This window comes from Bacillus rossius, chromosome 14 (genome assembly GCF_032445375.1).
Source record: "Bacillus rossius redtenbacheri isolate Brsri chromosome 14, Brsri_v3, whole genome shotgun sequence".
NCBI classification, from domain to species: domain Eukaryota; kingdom Metazoa; phylum Arthropoda; class Insecta; order Phasmatodea; family Bacillidae; genus Bacillus; species Bacillus rossius.
Window position 1 is genome coordinate 8,634,247 of NC_086341.1, and position 16,367 is coordinate 8,650,613.

The 16,367-nt window shown below is 37.3% G+C and overlaps 1 protein-coding gene across 1 annotated transcript; it reads right to left on the minus strand.

Annotated features, from left to right (window-relative positions):
* Positions 1-1,748: 1,748 nt before the first annotated feature.
* LOC134539102 (mitochondrial fission 1 protein) lies at positions 1,749-15,771 on the minus strand. The gene is made up of 4 exons (XM_063380832.1): positions 15,599-15,771; positions 14,480-14,689; positions 11,916-12,021; positions 1,749-2,458 (listed from the first exon to the last, which is right to left on the minus strand). The coding sequence occupies exons 1-4, from the start codon at positions 15,641-15,643 to the stop codon at positions 2,367-2,369; spliced, it is 453 nt and encodes a 150-aa protein (XP_063236902.1). The 5' UTR covers positions 15,644-15,771; the 3' UTR covers positions 1,749-2,366.
* Between the last annotated feature and the right edge of the window lie 596 nt (positions 15,772-16,367).

The following is a 16,367-nucleotide window of genomic DNA, read 5'->3' on the forward strand; positions in this document are numbered from 1 at the left end:
GGAGTGCTTTAATTTTAAAACCTGATCATAAGCAAAAATATAAATGTAGAAACAAGGGTTGGAGAAAAAACCAGGTATTTTTATTACTTTAATTATTTTGGTTCTCGCCATGTTCAAATGAAATCAATGTAACATCCTACTTTCTGCCACTCATGTTGAACCAAAAGGTTATAACATCAAAAGAACTGCAGTCCAGGAAACTGCACATCTGACTGGGACTTTACCACAGAAAGAAGATTCTCCATAGAATGGTGATTTATGGTACAATCAGGGATCTTTAATTTTAGAGGAGTATTTAGCTGGGTATGATTTACAAATTATTCAGATAATTTAAATTTTTGTTCCTCTGAATTGTAAGGAACATTACTGACCGAACTTTTGATGTTATTAGAGTGGAATTGAATCTTTCATTTAAATTAATATATTATATTTAAAAAATTATGTTTTTTTAAAAACCTGGTTGAAACTGTGTTTTAATTCATTTTGGTTTAATACACCAACCCTGGTAGAAACTTAAAAAAAAATGTTTGCCAAAACCCCTAAACTACATCTTGTCTTCTGGGTTGCGGGCATACCTGTATAAAAATCTTGTAGCTCGTAACTGACCTTCAAGATGGCGTAGTTTTCAAACGTGTAGAATGAACGATGCTTTCACAACCTGAGTTGCGAAATGACTGGAATATAACTCTTCCTCCTTGAACTTACTATATTAAGTAGATTTTGTGGTTTTATTTCAAAACCAATTTATCCATGTCTTAAAGTGTTTTGCCAAAGCAAAAGTGCTGAAAGAATAAGTCTTTTGTGAAAAAAATCTTCATAAAACTACAAATGTACAAATGGATACACTGTTAGTAATTAATTCTTCAGTGCTGTGTTGCAATATAAAAACAGTTTATCTTTAATTGAACCTTCATCAACTTTAACTATAGTGATTATTTTTTGTATTATTTCATAACACTAATTAAAATTATTTTGATCCATAATATAATTTTATATTGTCAGTATTCATAGTTACCTTACAGTATTATTTTTAATCAAATTTTTGAGTTTCAAAAAATTGCAATATTCATAGAAATATTTCAAATTATTAATTATGAGCATGCAACTTAAATTTTCACAGAAAATATTGTAATTAAAACTGGGGTAAAAAAAAATACTCAAATACTACATATAGTACCACACCAGCACTTGAAACTTGCATAAGGAGTCCATAATCTCTTCAGCAAACAAGCAACCGTAAGATTCTAACTTGCTATCAAGCCTACTCATAATGCCTTTTACTGGCATTCATATGCAATTTTTCTTTAATGTCTGGCTTTTTTTTTCTAAAACTGCCATTTTTCTAGCAGTTTGCTTGTATACTTGAAATTATCTAATAAATTATTTGGAAATGTTTTTGCCAAATTTGCAATATGTGCAGAAGCATAACTACTGAAAATGGCCAACAAGAATTTCCATTCCCTACTTGAATAGTGTTACATACTGTGCAAAAAATGCAAGTACCTAAAAACACCTACTCAAAATACGCCATGGGCTTATGATGAACAGACCATCCTTCATTGCCATTCTGTTTCTTATTCCTCTCTGCAGCTTTTTTTTTTGCTACATACAAAAGCAAAATTTATCTTTTTCTTTCTCACTCTAAATTAAACTACATTCACAAAAAATAACATTAAACATATTTGTACAACTTCCGAATTAGTTCATTGGGGGTTTCTTTTACTATTAATAAAAACACCAAGTCCATGTAAAATATAATATTCAATATATTAATTTAGTGTATATACAGCTACCTCAATTTACATGTAGCAAAAAAAAAAAAAAAAAACATAAATAACAGTGTTTTGGTATTACAAAACTTCCTGTTGAGGAACTCTCCGCTTTCAATCAAGGCAAACTACAAAACACACAGACTATTCAAAAGTAGCTCAATTGCGAGCATTCATATAAAATATGAATTCATCTTTGGAATGAATGCGTACTAGTGCATACCAACACTTACACTCAAGCCCACACTTCTTACAAACACACACACACACACACAGTTAAGATCTACAGACATTTAAAAGTGCCGGTGGCAAACTGTTAACTGCTTTATATTCACTGCAAAACAAAAAAAAATTGTTAACAATTTGCGATAGCAAGTAACTAAGCGGTTACGTCCCTGTAGCAAACGGACGTAACGCGCGGGAAACCCAAACACATGAAATCACTGACGAGCTACGAGAAAGCTACGCGTGTATTGCAGACACTGAGCTGTGTACAGGTGCTGGCTTCTGGCGGGTCGGGTGTCTGTGGCGCCGCAGACACGAGCGACCGTCTGCGATCGACGGAGGGGGGAGGGGGCAGGGGCTCCCTCGAGGCCGCTATGACTTCTTGCTCATGGCGATGCCCAGTCCGACCAACCCGCCGAGAGCCAGGACTATGCCCCCAGCCACCGCCATTCCGACGAGGCCCTCTGCAAAACACGTCCACCGCTAATAGGCATGCGCGACATGAATTTCCGACAGGAACATGAATGCCCATAATCTCGTGGTTGGGTGTCATTTTTATAAGCGGTGTGCTGCGGTAACGCAGACAATCAGATAAAGGAAATACCATTTAAAAACGTCTTAAAGAAAATTTACACGTCAGACAACTTCTGTATTTCCGTTAATTAAATAAATAAGTGGTAATGACCGAAATTAAATTTTAGATTATACCTACACCGCGGCGACAGCAGACGATCAGATAAAGGAAATAACGTTTAAAAAACGACTTTATAAGACACAGCTTAAAACTTGTTAACTACAAAAGCTACAGAGTTGAAGTGAATATGTCTTAAGACGAGCACAATTTGTTCGTGGTCGTTGAGTATGTCTCACCCGGTTAACATTTGCAGTGATGACGTAATGAGCGTTGGTGGGGAAGCGTCGAACCGCAGTCGGAGAAAGCCGTCACTGTGTAAGTAATAGGGTGGTTTGTGCGATTTAAACTTAAAGTTTCTCATGGGTGCGCACTGAGTGTTGCTAGTTGAGTGGAATAACTATAAAGGTACTAACTTTGTATTTGGAGCCGTACATCGCAAAATGCCAGAGTGGAAACGGGTTGTGTTGGCTAAATGAAAAAAGTGAAAATGCCCGAGCAGAAGGAATAAAGTAGGCCTAGCCACCAACACATGCACCACGCCCTGGTTCAGCGACGACCCAGTACCCAGACGTCAACACATGCAATTATAAAGTGCGTGGTGTCTACAGAGTTAAGGAAAAGAAATTGACAACTTTTCGTGGTAATAAGTAAACTGATGCAAATTTAGCAAATATCAGTGATTGATTTTGTACTGCCTCCTTAGAAAAATACTTTTTCCCCAAGCATATTTTAAAATAAGGTAGGCAACAAATTGGATTAATGGTGTGTATCGAACAGCTAGGTCATTAATCCAACAGATGGTACTTGCTAACAAAATTAATTCAACAAAGGGGAAAACAACAAAACTAGAAACAGACAAAAATTTGAAAACCACTGAAACTGTGCCAATTTTTTAACAGTTTGTTATCTTAAGGTTATCAAGAAGTTTCAATCTATACCAGCACATTTTAGTAACTGAAACAAAAACTACATTTAATATCCTCAAATTTTTAGTAATTATTGTTACCAAGTGACCATCCTATATGGTTTTAGATATAGCTCAAAATTATTACTAAACTTTGGGATTTCAGAGTTGTATCCTTTTATTTCTAAAAACACTGTTTATTAACAGAGGCAGTAGGTATATTGTCACGATCCACCTTCAGAGGGGGGGGGGGGGGCGAGAATCGTAGCTCTTTACATAGAAACAACTCGCTTGGCATCAACTAGTCTTAACTTCATAAAATACTTTACTGTACCTAGGATCATAGGTTCGTCATCCCGTACAGGATGTCTGGTGAGAGCTGAACTAAGGAGATTTTGCAAAATAACATAATACTTAATTAAAATTATTTTATTCTTAAAGTCAAATACTCAACATCATTTTAAAGAACATTTAAATAGCAGGATTACAATTTAAAACAATAATCTCTTTACTTCCTTAACGATTGAACGACCTTACAAGAGAGAGAATGAGAGAACTTCACTAAACACTTCCCTAGTCCTTCCGAATACCTCAAATCATAATTAATACTTAAAATTAAAACAAAGATAAGTCCATACTCACATTTTCCGAAAAGCCTTTCTTGATCGATTACTTTAAAAAAATAACGTAGGGGCCTCTCCTGCCCTTGAAATCCCGAACGAACATTACATTTTAAAAACTATGACGCGTGACCCCTGACGAGGGCCATAGCCTCCGCCCGAAAGCTTGACGACTACATTATGACCTAACTTAAATTAAACGACTCGTGGCCTCTGGCGTCGACCATAGCTTCCGCCCGAAAGCTTGAATTCCTACATCACGAACGAACTAACAACTCGTGACCACAGGTGAGACGCATAGCCTCCGCCTGAGTGAGCCTGAATTCCTACATCACGAACGAACTAACAACTCGTGACCACAGGTGAGACGCATAGCCTCCGCCTGAGTGAGCCTGAATTCCTACATCACGAACGAACAACTCGTGACCACAGGTGAGACGCATAGCCTCCGCCTGAGTGAGCCCCGAGTCACCAATCACTTGCGCTTAAATTCGCGCGCCCTGCCGCGCCTAGCATAACAAAAGCTCGTTATTGAAGTCAAATTTACTAAACAACTAACTAGAACATCTGGGAAGACTACCCCCCCCTCTACCCCGATGTGCAGGCCACACCGCGCGGCTTGTTACGACAGCGCGCCCCAGTAACTGCGGCCCGTGGCTGCGCCAGCGCGCGGCCAAACAAACAAACAAAATTCTGCAAGCCCGCAGCGCTCCGCGCCGGCCCCGTGCCCCAATTACATGGTCACGCCACTTGCGCTGACGAGTGAACAGAGCAGCCAGCCCAGAGTCCCGTCAGTAAAGTCCCTAAATTTGATTTCAACAACCCTGCAAAATTTCAACCCGCGACATAACCCTCCCCTCACAGAGCTCGAGCCCCATCGAGCTACCTCAAAATTACAAATTGTCTTTTTCCATTAAACCATAACTATAAATTCCTCATTTCACAAAAATAATAATTTTCTTAGTTCCTTGCTGTCTGAACATACATCTAGATTCTGCATAAGATTTATTTTAAAACAACAAGTATTCATAAAATTAAATGTAAAACTTTTATCTGGTTTGTTCTCACAGGAACCTTCAGAGGCTCGAGTTCTCAATTCTAAAAAAATTGTTCTGTTAGTGAAGCTCTCTTTACAAATTAAATTACTGTTCTTAGTTTCTCAGTATTCGTTAAACAATGTGCAAATTCTTGATAATTATTATTATTTTTTTTTTTCGGTTTCCGTTTAATACCATACTTCTTTCGTTCTTCAAAAAAAATTAAGTGTCCTTACAGTGTTTCAATTAATTAAACTCTTATCTCGTGAAGGTTGGTGCAACTCCTCGAAGTCAGTGTTGTCGAGAAGAGTAGCTCCCTGGGCTGGCCATCAGCAAACACCACTCAACTCCAACAGCTACTGGACTGGCTTCCAGGGCAGCTCACAACTTCTCCCCACATCTGCTTCGGAGTTGTGCCATCCTCATCACGAACAGATTACAATTCTGAAACATCATCAACAGGCATTACCATCACGCCTGACAAATACAAAACTAACTACTAAACTGCAATCGATGGGCAAGGATGCAAACACACAAAAAAATAAAATTAATTAATTCAACTGCTAACATAAAGTATCCCACCCTTAGCATAATCTAATCAGGCAAATAATTTGATAGGAAAAACTTAAGGAAGGGAAACATGACCTCCAATGATTTTCCCTAACTCTTGAGTCTTGATCTTCTCTATACAGCAAATAGTCCCCACGAAGTAACTGGGTTGAAGGTCAGTTCACATGACCCACCCATAACCTCTTCTACTCTTCTTTTCTTCTGGGGGCAACCACAATGCCCACCAATCTCTCTCCATGGTGCCGAACCAGCTATCCCATGAGAGTAAACAACGTAGTCAATAGAAGCGCAGAGGGGAAACACCAATCTCTGGCTTGTCGAGTCATAAAACTGCTTTATCTTCTTCTTCTTCTTCTTCTGAGTAAAACATCTGATTAATCTTGCTTCTATTCTTCCAAACAGTAAAAGTTCATCAGGTATCTTCATGAAAGAAACATTCTAACTAATAATTCTTCATTTTTCTTCTTCTTTATTTCTGTTAGTTGTAATAGAAGGCCATGTTAGGGAGGTTATAGGGAAAAAGAGTGGCCAATTCCCACCCCATCACCCACCTAGATCATGACTAATTAACTTTTAAACTTTCTATTTGAAACAAATAAAAAAAAACATTTTTTTTTATTCAAACTTTTAAACTATAATTACTTTTACTTCATAACCTAAAAAGCTAATCAATAATTCTAAATGAAATTGTGATTTACTGCATCCTTGTTCCATCCGATCTGTTTGTTTATAACCTTTCTTGTAAAGTATAAAATTTTCAAACATTACTAATTCAAAAAAAAATTAAATTCTGGTGTCCTTTGAGTTACAATTAACTTTACTATTTCTTAGCTTGAAATAATTTAAGTTTTCAGAACTATTTCATTGTCTAATTCACAACACTTAAAAATCAACTCAAAACAACAAATCATCAAAATCAATAAGATCATCTGACCTACCTATCAGTACTGTGAACTTGAACTGTTCGTACACATTTATAATAAGCTATTGTATTTAAATTCCAACCTAAATAAGGTTTAAAAAAAACTACTAATCCCTCTGTAAATTAAGAAAATTAACTTTAAAAATTAAACTTAAGGTATTAGTTCTTTTTGACAGCTACCACAACTCACTAGTTCCATTACATTACTATAACCTAAAAAGTTCTGTAAATAATGTTTATAACAAAAAAAAACTCCAGTTACTGTCTTCCATAAAAAAAAATAAAACTTTACATGACCTTATTAATCTCCACTTGTAAGTCCATGGCTGCCAGCTTTCTCTTCTCTTGAATCTTCAGTCTTGGCTCTTGTTTCAGTGATCTTGTATCTTGTCTCTCGAACTCTTGTCATCTTGTAAACTGGACTGCTGCTCAGCTCATCTTAAGGAATCTGTAACAGTTTCAAAAATACATGTTAATTTAAATTACATAATTCCTGTTCTTTGGTCCTAAAAAAAAAATTGTATTATTAGTACACATTACCCTGAAACAACATTATTATTCATTGTTTATTACTTAAAAAAAATGCTTTACCATAAAATCCTTTTTTGTTCTTTTCATTAGGCCTATTTATTTTCCTTCTTCTTAATTAAATTCTGCTTCAAATGTTAATCCTAACTTAAGACCTACCATCTATTTATTATTCATTACCTACATTATTTATGTTACCCTAAAATTCCCATAAGTTTCTAATACTTCCTATCAAAGACATTCTCTCTAAAAAAAAATTTACTTGTGACTCTTAACTTAACAAACTTAAAAAAAACTTTTACACTAGACTTAACTTATTATTCATTCTTAGTTACTAAATTTCTATATGTAAACTTTAGTACTTACAAACAAAAACTGCCTATTTCTCTCTACCTCTTAATCTCTTTCAATTATTACAATAATAATGTTACCTTGCATCTTTAAACTTTCTTCTTTTCAATTAAATTAGACATCTCATAACAATAAAAATTCTGCCTATACTCTTCTTATGGGTGTACAAACCAACAACAAAATTTCAAATTCTCAAGTTTCCTTATATTTAAATTATGCAATACAAATAACCTCTGTGGTGCCTGTACCCTTTTAGGCCTACCACCTTCTCCTCTCACAGCATGACAACTCTTATTCCTCGGGGTCTGTATTCACTGTTACAAATCAAATATCTCAAAAAAAATTAAAAACAAATTTATTATTTTAAGAAAACAAAAATTTACATTGAATTTACTATGGAGCCTGGAAATCTTAATGTCTCACAGCAGCTAACATGACTAAATCCCATGGAACCCCAGGTTTACATAACCTGTGCCCAAAAATTTAAGCATACCAGGCTTTCCCTGCACTGGTTTTACAGCATCACACACTATTTTGGGCCCCTGATCTGCCATCAGTCCCAAGGAGTTTTCCCACAACCCCTCTCTACACAAGCGCCTACCGCATTCCTCTCAATTGGCTATCGGTTTTACGGCATTCTTTTGGGATCCGACCATCAAGTTAGGGCTAATCGAACACTAAACCTCCATACTTCCAAACTAATGTAAATCAATTAAATTTTCTCTGTAAATTCTAAAAATCAAAAAAAATTATTCCAACATGCCAAAGAAACTTCCAAAAAAAATTCATAATCTTATCTTCAAACCATTAAAATAAAAATAAATAGATTACTCTGTTTTCTCCTTAATAACTGTAAACTGTCAACAAATATCATGTCGTAAATTTTAACTATGCTTACTGACTCTTAATCATAAAATCTCATTTGTCCTAATTAAAAACAACCGATTTCCTTAAAATCTCACTGTATCTCTCATACTCAAACTTCACTGGTTGAATATCTCAATAAATTCAAAAACAATTATCTAAACTCTTAAAGAAACTCCTCCCCAATTATTCAAATAAATTACTTCACCTTATTTTATTTCATTACTTAAAACACCTTACTCAAAAAAAATTAATTAATTATCTAGCTATCTTCCATTATTATTTATTTACCGAACAAAACTTTCTCCTAAATTAATTTAGTAAAATTCAATTTCACATTAGGCAAGTACACTAACTCTCTACAGCAATGTTTCTCATTTCCCTCCTTCCTAACTGAATCCAATCTTACTTAACCTCCAGGGAATTTACCTCACAAAATAACCAAAAATTTCACTGTAGTGCCTATCTGCTATAGGCCCACTACACAGGGGGCTCTAACCCCACCAACAAACTTCATTGAAATGGTACCCTATCCCATACAGGATAGCCACTTCGGTACTACCATGGGGAACTCCTGCCCCAAACTACTAACAACACTCAGGATTCTCCTAACCCTTAATTCACGTAGATAGCCCATCTCCTATGGGTCTGTTCTACAATCCCTACTTCCCAGGGACACAACACCTCACCTTAGGGTCCCTCGCCCTAAAGAAAACATTAATTTTGTCTCTCTGTTCCCTTGGAGTAAATTCCCTCTACACACAAAAACTATCCTTCCCACTTTTCTCAATGCTTATCGATTTTATAATGTACCTCCTTAATAATGTTTACAAATCCCAAAAAAATATTTTTAAAACCGAGGTAGAATTTAACTAACAAAAACATAAACAACTTACAACGAAACACTTCTAGCCTATACATCATACACTTCTTAAATTAAATTACTTACATACTGAAAGTTCCTCTTCTCCTAAAACACACTTAAATTTAAATTTATTTAACCAATAGTCTATTTTCTTATCGCTAAGTTACCGTACAGCTGATCAAAACAAGGTCACGGCCTGTCCACGTCTCCGTATGAGCCCGTGACGTCACCGAATTCCATCAGGTGCGCCAACCCTCGCTTGCGGTTCCTCCGTTCTCCGCTAGGTCTCAGCACCTCCCCGTCACGTGTTCACTCTGCCACGTCCACTGACGTGTCGTTCTGAAACAACTCTCAACATTTTTCTAATTAAAACAAAACATCACTATAAATTCTATAACTCTCTTTTACATAAACTCTCGTTTTCTCTTTAATTCCTTTCTAACGTTTATCCTTCCCTCGACTGATTTAATTCGTACGTCTCGTCTCCTACGCGCACGAAAACAAAACAAACTTCTCTTGAAAATAATTCCTATTTACGAAAAAAACTTTATTTTAAATTTTAACTCTCTTAACCTACAATCTTAAAATTAATTTCAATTAAATTAAACCACTTGCATTATCTCTATTAATCATTTAAATTATAACGTATTCTCCTCACGTAAAAATCCCTGATAAACTCAACGACTTAAAACAACTTATCACTATAAACTTTATCCTTACAAGTATACTCAAATAAACATCTGTTACGTCAAAAAAAAAATCTCAAAGACTTCCTCCACTATAGACTAAAATTCCGTAATCCTCTCCTCAAGTAAACTCTTAATAACCTGCTATCAGAAGCTGAAACTAACTTAATAATAAACATAAAAATCTACCTCTCTCTCTCTCCAGAAATAGAACCTATCCGGCGAACTCTACCATTTCTGTCACGTGCACCTACCCGGCGCCTCCACCATTTCTGTCACGATCCACCTTCAGAGGGGGGGGGGGGCGAGAATCGTAGCTCTTTACATAGAAACAACTCGCTTGGCATCAACTAGTCTTAACTTCATAAAATACTTTACTGTACCTAGGATCATAGGTTCGTCATCCCGTACAGGATGTCTGGTGAGAGCTGAACTAAGGAGATTTTGCAAAATAACATAATACTTAATTAAAATTATTTTATTCTTAAAGTCAAATACTCAACATCATTTTAAAGAACATTTAAATAGCAGGATTACAATTTAAAACAATAATCTCTTTACTTCCTTAACGATTGAACGACCTTACAAGAGAGAGAATGAGAGAACTTCACTAAACACTTCCCTAGTCCTTCCGAATACCTCAAATCATAATTAATACTTAAAATTAAAACAAAGATAAGTCCATACTCACATTTTCCGAAAAGCCTTTCTTGATCGATTACTTTAAAAAAATAACGTAGGGGCCTCTCCTGCCCTTGAAATCCCGAACGAACATTACATTTTAAAAACTATGACGCGTGACCCCTGACGAGGGCCATAGCCTCCGCCCGAAAGCTTGACGACTACATTATGACCTAACTTAAATTAAACGACTCGTGGCCTCTGGCGTCGACCATAGCTTCCGCCCGAAAGCTTGAATTCCTACATCACGAACGAACTAACAACTCGTGACCACAGGTGAGACGCATAGCCTCCGCCTGAGTGAGCCTGAATTCCTACATCACGAACGAACTAACAACTCGTGACCACAGGTGAGACGCATAGCCTCCGCCTGAGTGAGCCTGAATTCCTACATCACGAACGAACTAACAACTCGTGACCACAGGTGAGACGCATAGCCTCCGCCTGAGTGAGCCCCGAGTCACCAATCACTTGCGCTTAAATTCGCGCGCCCTGCCGCGCCTAGCATAACAAAAGCTCGTTATTGAAGTCAAATTTACTAAACAACTAACTAGAACATCTGGGAAGACTACCCCCCCTCTACCCCGATGTGCAGGCCACACCGCGCGGCTTGTTACGACAGCGCGCCCCAGTAACTGCGGCCCGTGGCTGCGCCAGCGCGCGGCCAAACAAACAAACAAAATTCTGCAAGCCCGCAGCGCTCCGCGCCGGCCCCGTGCCCCAATTACATGGTCACGCCACTTGCGCTGACGAGTGAACAGAGCAGCCAGCCCAGAGTCCCGTCAGTAAAGTCCCTAAATTTGATTTCAACAACCCTGCAAAATTTCAACCCGCGACAATATAGTATGCAATGTATAACTTAGTAAAATGTGCTGTTTTACTTTTCTGACCAATAATAATGTCAATTATGAAATGATACCATTTGTATTTTAAAACAAAATTATTTTTAATATGGATGTCTTGTCTGTCAGGATGAAATAAATCAGCATGCGTGCATTTTAATTAAGTACACGTATAAGTAATAATAATACTAGTTTTAAGATATGCATACCAAAAATTAAGATATTTTCTTTATCAAAATCCAGGGTATGAAATCCGATAAAAATTCCCTGTAATATCCCTATTTTCCCAGGACCATAACTATCCCCTGAATACACTGACAAAAACCTGTTTGCTCAGAAATTTTGTGAACGAAGTTCAGTCCGGGTTACACAACACTTGAATGCTTGAAAAACCGGCGACAAGTTTGGTTGAATTACCTTTCTCCATTCTTTTCTTGATCTGCTTCTCCAACGTCTGCACTTGCTGGTTGTCCGGTTCCACTTGCAAGAACGCACGGACGTACTGCAACGCCTTGGAATATTCCTGGAGCACATTGTGAGGATAGCTACAAAATAATGCTAAACGGGAAAAACAGCTATTGGTGAAGGAGTGTACAATATTTTTTTTGATAAATTAATGTACGGCATGGAGGCCCCCCCGCCCATGGGAAGCCTTCTTTTCACAGACGAGAGAGCCAAACGCCCGATCGTGCATCTTCGAGGTTTTTATTTTATTTTGGACAACTCACGATAACTAATGGTCAATTAGGTTAGGTTAGCTACATTATAAATACTTTAAAACATTGTGGACGGTTGATTTGGTCAGGATAGCTACATGGAAGATACTGTGAAATCATGTTAAACGGTTTCCTAGCCCTGGATGGCTACATATTAAAAAAGTTATTTGCTAAGCAACCTTCGGGGAACTTCGGGTGTGGCTCTCTCGTCCGTGAAATGAAAGCTTTCCCCCCCCCCCGCCTATCCGGTCAAACGTACAGTGTGCAGAGCTACAGAAGAAACCACTTGATTCCAAAACTGCAAGAGACCTGAGTGGTTATCTGTTTACGAAAAGTATTTAAGGATACCCTGACGATGCATGAGTATTTCTCTAACCGGATTTCTTTTTTTTTTTTAAACAGAGTTTTGAAGCTAGAAAACTGCTAAATCACACGTTTTCCGGATAATTTTAACCCATGAAACATCTGGTACAGATTTTTGAAAGCATTAGAGGGACAATGTATTACACTTTTATCTCCATTTCTCCCCCACATACAATGTTATGTTTACCGCTCGGATATCATAGCTGCCTTACACACGATGGTTGATGACAAGACTGCGCACCAGTTTTACAGCCATGGCTCTTGGAGGCCATACTGCGCTAGAAGTCAAAAAGTTGTGGTCTCCCGGGACGACAGTTTATCTGCAAGTTACCACTTGGCCAAGCTAATTTTTATAATTAGAATTTTTGGTTGACCATTGTATCTGGATTGCCAAAACTACAGAACATTAACAAAATTTCATCTGTACCCCTCATTTGCAAAATGTTTCCATGAAACCTGGAAGAAAAAAAAAAAAGCATGGCAGGAGAAGCAGAGACTACGGTAGTCGAAACATTTGCTTCCACAAAAATGATCCAGGTTTAATTTTCTCGGATTTGAAGCATGAGGGAAATGTTGCTATGTACTGGTGGGATTTCTCTGGATACTACAGTTTACCTCCTCAAAACATTCTCTCCACACTCCATTCTTATCTCATCCACCCTGATAGTCTATGATGATATAGTCAACAAGTCGTTATGCCTGATGACGGGAACAGATGTCAGTTCCCGAAATGTCGCAAATTTTTGTCTTAGGATGCCTACTGTGTTCATCTGAGGCATCGTCATCGTTTTGTCTAAAATATTTGTTTAGTTTCTTCACTGAGTTCGTCTTTTTGTCTCTGTGTTGTTCCAAGGTGGTTGTTTGTCTGTATTTTCTGTTGTTAAATACGGTCTGTGAGTTAGGTTACAGTTGTATCCCAACAAGGTAGTGCCTATTCGCTACCTTATCCAAATGTCTTGGAACACCATATTTTGTTTTTCTTAGGTTAGGAAAATAATATAACTGATATTTACTAACAATTCTAAATAAGAAGACCCTGTAGTGCACAAACAGTCTCATTTTTGTCATCCCACTGTTTGTCTGTGCTGTGGTATTTTTTTTTCCCCCACTAATTCCTTCCGAGGAATTCTCTCTGTGCTGTCTGTGTTAAACATTTGACATCGGCTGATTTTGGCTAGTTTTCTGTGCGTTTGTGCATTCCTCTTTCATGTTCGTTCTTGTGGTTTCTCTATGACATGCAGTTAAAACCAGCAATAGCGTTTGTAGATGAAAAACCTTTAAATCAAGCTTTCCCATTAGAAGAATCATTCGAGTGACGATAATACCTCAAGAGTAGCGGCTATGGGAAATGAGACTAATAAATAAAGTTAAAGGTTGGTTAGGTTAACTCGGCTACATTGAAAGTATGCAAAATCATTGGAAAAAAAAAAAATTTTAATCCTAAGATTTTAAAAATTGTTTCTGTTTATGACCTAACCTATTGGCCCAAAAAGCCACCACTATTGAGGTGTTAAGACCTTGTGGCGTAGCCCGGATTTGTGTATAGGGGGTGTTAAGAAGCATGACCCCCCCCCCCCCCCGGCCCGTATTAAAGCAGGGGGGGGGGGGGGGTCCAGGGGCCTCCCCCGGGAAAATTTGGATTTTAAGGTGTAAAATAGTGCTATTTTAGCAGTTTTCGGTACTTAAATTTAAATATTGTAATGGTAAAATTTTTATTAATTTAAATATGAAATTTGTTTGAGTGATTAATAAGAAATTAATTAAAGATTTGGTGGTGCTAAGGGGGAGGGGGAGGGGGTTGAACCCCTAACCCCCCCCCCCCCTCGGCTGCGCCCCTGGTTAAGACAATGATTCGTTCAGCCTCTGGTGAGGCGACATCCTCGCGGGAGGACGGCGTCGCACCTTCAAGCGGGCGCAGCCTATCGCCAGGTAGTACAGGCAGTCGCGCTTCGAGTCGCCGGTGCCCTTCTGGAACAAGTCCTCGAACAGGATGATGCCCTTCTTGATGTCGGTGGGGAACTTGCTGCGCACCAGGCACCACGCGTACTCGAACTGCGCCTTGTCCGTCACGTTCCCGGCCGTCAGCTGGCCGTGGTACACGCGCTCGAACTTCTGGGGACGCAACGGGTCGCTCCAGGTTAGTGTGCGCCGTGCAGTGTTTCAAAAATAGTGCACATCTTTCGCTCATTGCTGCCGATCTAGACATCCAGTCATGGAACTGGAGTGTTTTGGCACAAGATACGTTTCTTGAGAAAATTACAGGGTACGGAAAGAAACATATTTTTTTGGTATCGCGTTCTCTACTAGAATCTGTAGGGTTTCCGTATACATTTTCGATACCAGAAAAGTTTACTACAACAGAATAAAAAATGATAAACAATTAAATTATATACATAAAATTCTATAACGTCGCATATTTCCTTTAAAAAAAAATATCAAAAAAAGAAAATGTTATTTTTCAATATTACAGATGGTCCTTGTTTTAATGAAGTAAGAAAGTATACTTTACTATTCATTCTTTACAATACTCCAGACATTAAAATCATGTGGAAACGAATATTTATTCCATAAAAACTGGTATAAATATATTTAACTAGAGGGGTTAATAGTAGTAAATAATAATATAGGCCTACAGTATGTAATATAATTATTTACGGTATTGTGTTCTAGACTATAATAGGTAGGACTGTATTTTTAATGATACCCGAAATTGTCTTTCATAAATGTATTTAATGCAAAGAATTTGCATGTTCCCGCCTAACCTAATTGTTAAAACGGTAAACTACTTGAAGTATCACAACATCTTTACAGAATTACGAAAAAACAAACATGCCAGGATGCAAGAAAAAAAAATAACTTAAGAACTTCAATTTTTATATATTTTTTTATTTTTTTCGGAAAAGACGTTTTCCTTTAGAAATACCTACGATGAATTTAAGTTTAAATGATATTACGAAATTTATTTTCATACGAAGATGTAAAAACTATTTTAGCAAAAGTTATATTCAAAAGTTTACTTACTCTGAGTTCGTCAGTAGGAATTATTTCATCCAAAACATCCTCCATTTCTTTTATTTAAACAAGCCACGTCTAGAAAATGTAATACTTGTCTCTTTAGAGAAAATGACTTATAATTTACTGATGACAACACATATGATTCACTATTGTCGATTTTAGATGAGGTAATCATAGACAACACAATGAGGAGCAGACTGGAAGAGATTATAAAAAGCATATTCAAGGTTAAGAAACATAGGAAAACCAAATTCCAAAGTTGGTTTGAAAATCGAATAACTGTAGAGACGCCATTAGCCGACACGGTAGGAAAATCACTGAGTTGATCATTGAAGATTTTTATATAAATGTAATGAAAAATTAAAAGGGATAACAAATTCATAGATAATGGGTAACTTTAATTATATTAATAAATGTAACTATCAAACATTTAAGATCTTACGACTATGACGCCAACCACCGGTGCTCCCTCTGGTTCGCACAGGCCGTTATGTCATAACAACACTTGCATCGAACACGCCCGAGCGTGATGTCCGCCGAGTGAGTGAAAGTACACCGCAACGAACACTAAGGCGACGACAGCGCCCGGCCGGGTTTGGCAATCCGCTAAATTAAATCAGTAATTATTCTTTTGAAACAAAACCACTAAATTAAGAATAATTAAAAGATAATTAATTCAAATAAAATTATGTACAATTGTTAAATGATCATGTATTGTCAAAGATGTCATTAAGTCCAAAATTGTTCGGAGCTGTTTTCCCGCGCTTCACGTGTC

Excerpts from the sequence above, each read along its gene's own strand:
- LOC134539102 (XM_063380832.1), bottom strand. The coding sequence starts at position 15,643 with ATGGAGGATGTTTTGGATGAAATAATTCCTACTGACGAACTCAGA. Across the intron at positions 14,690-15,598 it reads TTCCTACTGACGAACTCAGA|AAGTTCGAGCGCGTGTACCA; the intron begins GTAAGTAAACTT and ends TTGCGTCCCCAG. Across the intron at positions 12,022-14,479 it reads TAGGCTGCGCCCGCTTGAAG|GAATATTCCAAGGCGTTGCA; the intron begins GTGCGACGCCGT and ends AATGTGCTCCAG.